Genomic DNA, 9,837 nt, shown 5'->3' with positions numbered 1-9,837 from the left:
ACAGCTGACAGTTCTCATGGAAACAGGCCTGTGCTTCCAGGCGACTGCCAGACGAGGACCGTGTCGGCCACTGGAGCTGTAATGGTACAACTGGCTAATCCTCAGTTATCACTTCTCTCTCATCTTTGGTAGTGGCTTTGAATTGCATGCCCCACCACACAAAGAAGACAAGAAATGTTAGAATAGAAGGAAAATACTCCAGCATTATGTACAGTACAACTTCCTGGGGTAGGGGGGCATGTTGGTGTTGTATATCCCAGCTGTTGTTCCTGTAGTGTGAGACAGTTTAGAAGAATCATGGCGTTCCACTGCATTGAGATACTGCATTGAAGCATCGTCATCATTCATCACCAACCACAGAGTTGCTTGTCTGGCCAGGTCACATTGAACCATTCTCTGTGAACTGCTGATAGTGCTTCTATTTCTGCTGCTGCCTTCACAGAGCTATAGGTCAATCATTAATTCAGTTCTGTGGGCAGCAAGTGCAGGTGTAACTTCGCTGTGATGTGGCTGTTTTATACATGTTTGTATACTGTACATATATGAGACCAGGTGGCACTGACAATAAGCATACATCAGAATGTAAATATGAAGGAGTGAGACAATATAGATAGTGGCACAAGTGAGAGTCAGCTATTATCTTCTGCAAAGGTTGCTGTATATATTGGGGTAAAGAAGGTGAATGGATGAATCAGCACTTGGACACTTTCACACCACCTTACAGCTCCACAGCTCCATCTAACCTAATGAACAGCTAGGTTAGGAAGCTGGGTTAATGTGACAGCTCCCTGAGGACCGTGGCTTGTGAACAACTTCCACTTCTCTGGCCCAGATGCGTGGTGTGGAGCATGCAGTAGCCTAATCCACTCTGAAAAGGATACGACCATGAGTGCTCAGGTCTACAGGTTAGAGAGTGGAAGGTCAGTTCCTGCTGGCTGTGGGTTCTAACCCTGTTTGTGATCCCCCTCCCCTCCCAGCAATTGACCTGCTCTACTGGAGGAATGTGAAGCAGTCTGGGACCGTGTTCAGCAGTGTGCTTCTGCTCCTCTTCTCCCTGACCCAGTTCAGCGTGGTCAGTGTTGGAGCCTACTTAGCCCTGGCAGCCCTCTCTGCCACCATCAGCTTCAGGATCTACAAGTCAGTGCTGCAGGCTGTGCAGAAGACTGATGAGGGACATCCTTTCAAGTGAGTAAAGCAGAAAGTTGATTTAGAGAGAGTTCATTTTAAAAAGTAGGGCATTTACTTACTAAAGGCTAAAGATATTTTTTTAGTCCTTGCTGTGTTTGCATTTTTTCCCAGAGCCTACCTGGACATGGAAATTGCTCTGTCCCAGGACCAGATTATTAAATATGCTGACAAAATCCTGCTGTACACCAACACCTGTATGAAGGAGCTCCGCAGGCTGTTCCTTGTACAAGATCTTGTCGACTCCTTGAAGGTTTGCCTTTTAGCACTGCTGACAAGGAATAGATTCTGTTCTAACTATGCTCCTGTCATGTGCGACATAAGATCAGCTCTTTCTCTGGGCACCACTAGTGGATTTTTTAGTCTCATGCCATGACAACATTTCATAAGAATACAGGCACCAAAAGGACCTGGTAATACACATAATACTGGTAATATAACGAATGTCAAGTCACACAGGTGCATGACTTAGATAGAACTTACTGTGCAAGTCACACAGGTGCATGACTTAGATAAAACGTATTGTGTTTCAGTTTGCTGTTCTGATGTGGCTGCTGACCTATGTGGGTGCTCTCTTCAATGGCCTGACACTGCTCATCCTAGGTGAGGCCACCCCGGCTGACTACATCTCGCTCTCTCTTTGAGCCCCGTTTTATCTGCAAGAACTAAACACAGCTGTAGACACCACCCACACACCACCATTGTAGATTTTTTTAAATAAACATTTTAGAAGTTCAGTGCACATAATAGAACTGACACAAATGTGTTCCTATTTGAACATATCCTCACTATCATATCATTTCATTCTCTAATTCCTCTACAGCTGTGGTCTCCATGTTCACCATGCCTGTGGTCTATGAGAAACATCAGGTAGGAGTTTGAGCTTTAAAATTTCTGTGGTCAGTCCTGGTTTAGAAAACAATTTCCGGTATTCACACCCATCGTTTCTTTTTCAGGCACAGATTGATCAGTATGTAGGACTAATACAGACCCAGGTCAACTCTGTGGTGGGGAAGTAAGTGTTTGCCATTCAAAATTTTTGTTCAAAGATCACTTAAGATATACAAACAAATGTAGATCGAAGCACAAGAGCAAATCATGCACACTACATTTCTCACATATGCAGGATATTTTACTGATTTGTTTCAACCAAAGTCATCACAACTAAAATAGTTGGACTATAAAGCCTGAAGTTAAAAAAGGCCTCAGATATTAATGTGTGGCACAGGGTGATGAGTCAGATCAGCTTTGTAGAAATGGGAATTTTTGTTGTCTTTTTAATTGGCTCAAACTGGCTTGTATAAATTCATTGGTTCTGTTTTAAGGGTCAAGCTTGTTTCAATGTCTGAAGGGTTGATAAATTGTCTCCCTGCAGTTTTTGGACTGACCATTGTGATTTTCCCAGTTTTAGTATAACTTGACTTGTTGGTTTTGTGGGAACAATACAAAAATAGCAGGTGCTCTGCCCCCTAAGAATGAAGCGGAATAAGCACAGCTTAATCTAGAGTAAATATCATGTTGGATTTATATTAACAGTTGTTTGCTCTGTGCAGGATCCAGGCGAAAATCCCTGGGGCCAAGAGAAAGGAGGAGTAAACCTGTCTGCCTCACCATGAAGCTGACAGTTCAGTCCAGTCACGAAGCTCGCGCACTGTTAAAGAGCCTGGACATCATCTGTGAGGCGTAATGCTTTGTCATCTTGGTGTTCTCTAAAAGCATCCATGAAGGAGAAGCCTTCACCATTGTCAATAGCAGTCTAAACACTAACACATTGTCACTGTAGTTAGACAAGTACACAACTCAAAAACAAAAGAGAAACTTTTCTGTTGCTTATTATAAAATGCATGAAGTCGAGCTTTGGGTAAATAATATTTGCTATCTTCTGTGCAATTTTTAAATCATGCTGTTTTTGCTTTGCAGTGCATTACCACAAACTGTATGGTTTGGCACAAAAAGCTAAATGCCCAGAGACGTGCTCTGCTGCCAATGTTAAATACTGCTTCATGTTTCTGAGTTAGCAGATGGGGCTTCTCTAAGTATATATCAATATATAAATAAATATTTCCTTTTGGTGTTTTCAAGCACAAAATAATTTAACAATACGTGTAGATGTGGTAATTGTAGGGTTCTTGCTTTTGTATAAGGAACAATGCACATGCTCCTGTGTTAGGTACTGTTGTACAACTACTATGAAGACAAGAAGTATCTGGTGATATCTAGCTTGTTTGAATAACTGTCCAACTTTGTACTATGCTCAACTATACTCTGTAGTTCTTTAGACCCTGGACTCTATTTGCACTTACAGTATGTATTTAATTACAATAATAAGAAAATAAATGTTCCTTGATGTACAACATCTCCTCAGCCACCTCACTTCTAAGTTCACATTCCTGAGTTGACTTCAAGTCAAAGACGAGTTTGTGTCTGATACCACAGCTACATTTGAGGTGATAACGCCTCCCTGAGGCTATGCAACATTTGCACTACACGGGGAGAACTCTGGATGTGAGACTTGGAATGAGCTATAAATACAAGCCAGTAAACTCTGGCACAGACATCTAGAAGTGCATGTGTGGTGACAAATTTAATGGGACTTGGGTTACAGTGACACTTTGAATGAAGAGCCTGAATGACAAATCTCATCTTTTGAAAACTTTCAATGGTCTGCTGATGAAGCACATTATAAACAAGCTATACAGGATGGTACAGGACAATCAGTAATGAACTTTAACACTTCTTTAATAGAACACTTACAAACCCATTTGAACCTAAAAAAAATATGTATGTGTATACACACACACACATACACACACTCTTCTGAACATAAAAGAAAATTCAAAGCGAAGACTCAGTTTAGTGACATTTTAGCTGTTGAGGAGAGTGAAAGGATGCAGCTGGAAGAGAACACCTCTTGTCTGTCCACCTCCAGGTTCCACAATCGCTACCCTCAAAGAAGGATCCACCTGCAGGACCAATGCACAAACATTTAATTAAAAAAAAGAAAAGAAACATGCATGTAGCAGAGGTTATTAGATGAAAAACCTCACGATTGGAGCAACAAATGTACCTGGTTCCATTTCCCTGGATTCTTGTAATAGACTGGGGCGACAGCTTCCCTTGGGGGTGACCTGGTGAACAGTCTGCATTACACAATATAAACCCAGGTTAATAATGGCATGCACATTCCTTGAACATTTAAAAATACTACTGATTTCCGTGGGTGTATAGTAAGTGACCTTATGAGGCGCCTACGACAGTCCTCCTGGAGGTGGCTGATCCTGTCGGAGTCCAAGTGCAGAGTGCCACTGGGCCCTTCACATACCAGACAGTTTATAGCTTGTCGTAAAGCATTTATCTGAAAAGTAAAGAAAACAGAACTCAATAATACAAAAGAAGCACTATAATCACGTAGCACTGGCAGTATTAATAATACTCAAAAGGCCCAGTGCCAATCCAGTCAATGCCATTACACTACAGTTTTATTGTAGTACTGGATAAAATATTGCTCCATCTCTCCTACACTTTGGAGAAATACTTTACCCCACTGGAACACAATGTTGCTTTTTTTTGTCACTGAGCATGAGGTGAAATATGGTGAATACTTAAACCACTTAAGAGACATGACATCAATCATCTGTGAAACAACATTTGAGTTCCTGCCCACTGTCACTTACAACACATCTGCCCCTCTGGTGATAGCTGTTACCTCAGTGATGTCCTTAACGTCAAACCTGAAGTCAAAGCCCAGTTCAATGTCATTGTCTGGTAGGATGCTCTCTTGTGTTTGACTGTCCCAGCCCAAGCCACAGAGGGCACCAGTGAAGCATGTCCGCTCTTCATTAGTGCTTTAAAAAACAAAACAAAAAAACGTTTAAAATCAGGAGAAAACATTTACATGGATATTTTGATTGTGCTGCCTTCAAGCAGCAAGTCTATGCATCTAACTAACCGTAACTCCATGACAGGGGTGAAGAGCATGGTAAGGAGTGCAGGCAGTCCCGGGATATCTGGCATGATGGAAGTATCCCTCAGGAGAATCCGTGTACCTGCAAGACAAGCAGACACGCTTACAGCTGCAAAAACAGAGTTTGACAACTGGAAGAACACCTTCAAAAAGACACAGAGCCCTAACTCATTAGAGCCTTAGAGAAATGAGGGGGGCAGCAAAGCTTGTCACCACAAGCAACCTTAGTCATTTCATATAAAATATCCATGTGTACCTGTGACGTTTACTGATATAGTCCCAGCCACCAGCATCCTCTGATGTTTGGAGTGAGGGTTTTCGTTCAGGGCCAGTGAGTTGATGCTGCACTTCTCTACACACACGGACCTGGAGAAGGACAACTTCAGAAGTAATGAGGTGGGCAACAGTGACTTGCAAGTTTAATCTGGTCTTCATGTATAAGGCTTACTTGCAGAGGATCCTTTGGCTCAAGCAGTGGAAGTTGATCTTGTAAGGACTGTATGGCCCATGCAGACGGACCTATGGTGTTAGAAAGGAAGCAGCCATTATTGTGATTCAGAGCTGTGATTACACTGCCACTGTTCTATCAAATAGAATAGATGGGCCTCTGAATGAACAACACATGAACTGAGCCACTGATATGGCTCCATCTCCTGGACAAAACAAACAATGCAGAGGTGATTCCATCATCCAACCAATAACAAAAGATCAGCTTCCAATACATCAAAGCTTTTTTGTAATTGACTACATTTATTTTAGTTTTTAATTCTCATTACTTCTTTAGATTTGTCAAAAAGCTTTACAACAGTTTCTGTGCATTCAGTTATTGTTTACTATCACTAAAATGTTGCTACACATATGAAATGTTCCATGATGTGTCATGTGTTTTACCTTGTTCTTTAAATAAGGCTTCCGGCTCTGAGAGAAGTGGGTGAGCAAGTTGTCAATGAGCTCCTTCTCCTCTTTCTTATGTTCCTTCCAGGAGCTGCTGGCACTGTTGGGGACGTATTTACCTTTTTTCAGGGCCTCATACAAGGACATCAGCACCTCATGGTTTTGCTGCAAGAGAACACAAAGATTAGACATCCTGACTGAGAAAAGCACACAGTATTCAGACTTTTCTGAACCTGAGCTGATGGATGTTTCTCTACAGTAGACATGGGCCCTAACTGCTTCTAACCAGGGCCTGGGTCCCCTAGCTCAACACCTGAAGTCGACTGTAAAAGATCTAGGGGTGATGTTTGACGGCGACTTGAGGTTTGACAAGCAGATCAACTCAGTTGTGAAATCTAGCTTCTTCCACTTGAGGCTGTTAAGCAAGGTCAAGTCATTCCTTTCTTTTAATGATTTTGAGATTGCAGTTCATGCTTTTATCACTTCTAGACTTGATTATTGCAATGCTCTATACTATGGCCGCTGGCTTCCAGTCCGTTTTAGTTTTTAAGGCTCTTAATGGTTTGGCACCATTTTACCTCCCTGAACTAGTGCACTGGCACAAACCTACAAGGTTCCTCAGATCTTCAAGCCAGTTTCTTTTAGAGGTTCCTAGGGTCAGATATAAACGCTGGGGTGACCGTGCTTTTACTGTTGCAGCCCCTAAATTATGGAATAGCCTACCTTTTAATGTTAGGTCAGCTACTGACCTCAGTACTTTTAAATTCTTGCTTAAAACCTATTTGGCTTGGGTAATAATACACAGTAGGGCCTGATGCATTCCTTTGAACTCCTTTTAATTTAAGTTTAATTTATTGAACATATGTTGTGTGTCTGTGTTATTGTGCTGTTTTATTTTTATGTGCACTGATTTTATTTACTTTATTTTAGTCATTTATTGTGGTTTTATTTTCCCATGTAAAGTACTTTGGTCAGCTGGATGTTGTTTTAAAGTGCTATATAAATAAATCTGATTTGATTAAACCCCAATCAAATCTATGCACAACATTAAGACTGACAATCAACTAGAATGTTCTGCAGGTCTGGTTAGTGAACTTGCTACATTTTAGGTTAAGTAGGGCATGTTATGTTTGGTTTCCTCTTATACTGCACACTGCAGATTTCATGTAGGACAGCCTGAGCTCCAAACTGTTGTGTTACCTCAGAGTCAAAGCTTTCTTTGGCCTCCACAGCATGTCCCTCATCCACCAACACGTCTACCACACTGGTGCTTGTTGCCTCTGTGTTGATGAGCAGCTGCACACGCATGACACCATGTAGGATAGAGTACAAAGACACCATGAGAGAGTGGCCCTTAACCAACGTGATGAAGCGGTTGCGGGCTTGACTGCTCCACTGGTTCCCCAGGATCGTGGACTCAGCTGATGGACGTATTCCAATAACGTGAAACTCCTGGGCCTAAGACCATGAGCAGAGTGTTTGTGTGTTTTTTTTTGTTCAAGGTTTGACTTTAGGAACAGACTAGAAAGTGTTAATTACTTTTCTGACAAGTAGTGTCTTTGTAGTTTTGCTACCTGGAATGGGTGAGACATGAGGTCAGGAGGGAGCTCTCTGAGGCTTTTGCAGGCAACAACTTCTGTGTTCCCAAAGTCCAAGAACACCACCTGTAGAATGACAACAAAAAACATACTGTTCTCTAGTACATTAAGTGATATGCATGATTTCCCTATGTTCAATTTGTTAAATTAGGGGTTGACAGTCAAACCAGTTACTGGACTGATTTTGATTAATTCCCTTTAGTCCCTAAGATTATTTAAAATACAAAATGCTAACTTGTCAAGCTTGACCTAACCACCGCCAGCTCTGGTCAGTGATACTCTCCCTCTGCTCTTCTTTCAGTGACTTCATGTGTTTAGTAGAGATTTGTTTCTGGCATCTAGCTGGATCACAATAGTTTTAAACACATTTTATTCCAAAGCTCTGTTAGATACATGTAAAACATAGTGAAATCTGTTGCTGTAACATTAAAGGCCATATACTGAGATATTTTCAGTGCACTCATGGAAGAAACAAATCAAATTCTTGTTCAACAACACTTTTTCCTGACATAATGCATGACCATGTTAGTGTGTTTCTGAGAAAAGACATGAAAAATTAGAGAGGACCAAAAGTAAAGCAGATGTGTTATGACAGAATCAAATGGGTGTACTACATCTTGACTAGAGAACTACAGTGTTTGAGCAATACTCACCTCTACTGTACTGCCACGATTATGCAGGACCTTGGCACGGTAGTACAGACTCTGATCATTGATCTCAGAGTAAGGAGCCAGACACAGCATGTTGGGGTAGGGCACCAAGGTCACAGGACTCAGTGTACGAGTGTTAATGTCTGCTGTCAGATGGCGCTGCTTCTCCAAGCTGGCTTCGTCTGCCTGGAACCCCCAGAAATGACCCACCTCCACCACCTGCAGTAGAGATGCATAGGTTACTCAGAAACATCAATAATTTCAGTGTATGTTTTGAAATTTAACTCTACCAAACTAAGTTAAATGTAGGACTGACCTCTGTGATGTTGACCACAAATAAGGGTTTGGGGGGTATGTTGTCTGGGTCAATACTGCTGCTCAACACTCCCACTGGGCTGACCGACTGCCTCTGGAAGTCTACATTCACCCTGCACAGCAACAGCACATGAAGAACTCCACTTCAATGTTACTAGCACCTTCACTTTCACTGCACGCTGTGAATAATGTGTCACACTGTATTTATGGCTGCTTTGATGTTGAAAGTCATAACATCACATCATTTAAAGAGTTAACAGAGCTGGCCAGCAAGGTATCCTAAATCGACTGACCATAACAATTGATGCAGTTATTTTCCAAGCATTCTTTTTAAGACAAGACTGCAAGAACGAGTACTGGAACAGAGCCTGTCTCTTGCCAACAAACAGAAGTGCTTCAGGAGGGTAGATGCTAGTCAGCTAGTCAAATAATGTGTGAACACAGTCATACCGAGCATATTTCATGTGAGTTACGGGATTGTTCCCAGCACAGATTTCTATTTCTTCAGTGGGGTAGACTGAGAGCTCCATGGGAGGGTCCTGCTGGCCCAAGAGAAGGGCAAGGGACACCTCAGGCAGCACCGCTGAGTCTTGAGTCGTCTTGTAGAACTCCAAGTATGCTCTTAACACACCAACATAACAATGAGTGTGCGGACATACTTTATAAAAATAATTAATGTAGACAAGGTGTTGAAGCTTGCTGTCCAATTTGCTACTGGCCTTCAGTACCTGGAACTCTCAAAGGAAATGGTTTTGACCTGTCCACACAGGCGGAACAGAGACTGCAGCTGCTTGTAGTAGAGAAAACTGTATGGAGGGAGGTTCCTCAACTGGACACAACACATGGACGGATGATACAATTTCAAAATCTCTTCCTCCTATGAAGTAATACTAAAATATTCTAATCATACTAGCAGCCCATATTCGTGGTTATTACATGCAAGGTATGCATCTATCAATCAAAATTTTACATTGTAAAAATATTTTACAACTATCATCAATTCAAACAGGAACACAGGGGTACGACCATCACAGTAGTTCTGGGGTTGAAGCCACTCAGTTCTCTGGAGGCCAGGTCTTCATTTATTTCACTTTGGACAAAGTAGTTGGGGTAGTAGGCACCAGCAATGACCATCTAAGGCAAAGAGTGAGCAAGAGGTACAATCTGAAAACAACATACTGTATATGTGTGCGCGCACACACACACACACACACACACACACAAATATATA

The 9,837-nt window shown here is 41.9% G+C and overlaps 2 protein-coding genes across 4 annotated transcripts in view; one reads left to right on the top strand and one right to left on the bottom strand.

Annotated features, from left to right (window-relative positions):
• The window catches only part of rtn1a (reticulon 1a), a 17,577-nt gene extending 14,036 nt beyond the window's left edge, over nucleotides 1-3,541 (top strand). For both annotated transcript variants that reach the window (XM_020591088.1, XM_020591089.1), the window contains 6 exons: nucleotides 978-1,185; nucleotides 1,300-1,438; nucleotides 1,719-1,788; nucleotides 2,009-2,055; nucleotides 2,142-2,200; nucleotides 2,739-3,541. In XM_020591088.1, coding sequence (XP_020446744.1) covers nucleotides 978-1,185; nucleotides 1,300-1,438; nucleotides 1,719-1,788; nucleotides 2,009-2,055; nucleotides 2,142-2,200; nucleotides 2,739-2,781 — 566 coding nt within the window. In that variant the 3' untranslated portion in view covers nucleotides 2,782-3,541. The remainder of the gene's footprint in view (nucleotides 1-977; nucleotides 1,186-1,299; nucleotides 1,439-1,718; nucleotides 1,789-2,008; nucleotides 2,056-2,141; nucleotides 2,201-2,738) is intronic.
• Nucleotides 3,542-3,827: 286 nt separating this feature from the next.
• The window catches only part of tdrd9 (tudor domain containing 9), a 16,527-nt gene continuing 10,517 nt past the window's right edge, over nucleotides 3,828-9,837 (bottom strand). For both annotated transcript variants that reach the window (XM_020591086.1, XM_020591087.1), the window contains 15 exons: nucleotides 9,633-9,740; nucleotides 9,335-9,435; nucleotides 9,057-9,227; nucleotides 8,608-8,719; nucleotides 8,295-8,510; nucleotides 7,618-7,707; nucleotides 7,244-7,501; nucleotides 6,041-6,208; nucleotides 5,598-5,668; nucleotides 5,406-5,515; nucleotides 5,135-5,231; nucleotides 4,892-5,030; nucleotides 4,422-4,540; nucleotides 4,253-4,325; nucleotides 3,828-4,148 (listed from right to left, as the gene is read on the bottom strand). In XM_020591086.1, coding sequence (XP_020446742.1) covers nucleotides 4,050-4,148; nucleotides 4,253-4,325; nucleotides 4,422-4,540; nucleotides 4,892-5,030; nucleotides 5,135-5,231; nucleotides 5,406-5,515; nucleotides 5,598-5,668; nucleotides 6,041-6,208; nucleotides 7,244-7,501; nucleotides 7,618-7,707; nucleotides 8,295-8,510; nucleotides 8,608-8,719; nucleotides 9,057-9,227; nucleotides 9,335-9,435; nucleotides 9,633-9,740 — 1,932 coding nt within the window. In that variant the 3' untranslated portion in view covers nucleotides 3,828-4,049. The remainder of the gene's footprint in view (nucleotides 4,149-4,252; nucleotides 4,326-4,421; nucleotides 4,541-4,891; nucleotides 5,031-5,134; nucleotides 5,232-5,405; nucleotides 5,516-5,597; nucleotides 5,669-6,040; nucleotides 6,209-7,243; nucleotides 7,502-7,617; nucleotides 7,708-8,294; nucleotides 8,511-8,607; nucleotides 8,720-9,056; nucleotides 9,228-9,334; nucleotides 9,436-9,632; nucleotides 9,741-9,837) is intronic.

The sequence above is a fragment of the Monopterus albus genome, unplaced genomic scaffold, assembly GCF_001952655.1.
Source record: "Monopterus albus unplaced genomic scaffold, M_albus_1.0 scaffold13.1, whole genome shotgun sequence".
Taxonomy (NCBI): domain Eukaryota; kingdom Metazoa; phylum Chordata; class Actinopteri; order Synbranchiformes; family Synbranchidae; genus Monopterus; species Monopterus albus.
Note: the sequence above shows the minus strand (reverse complement) of the source record. Positions and strands in the feature narration are given on the sequence as shown.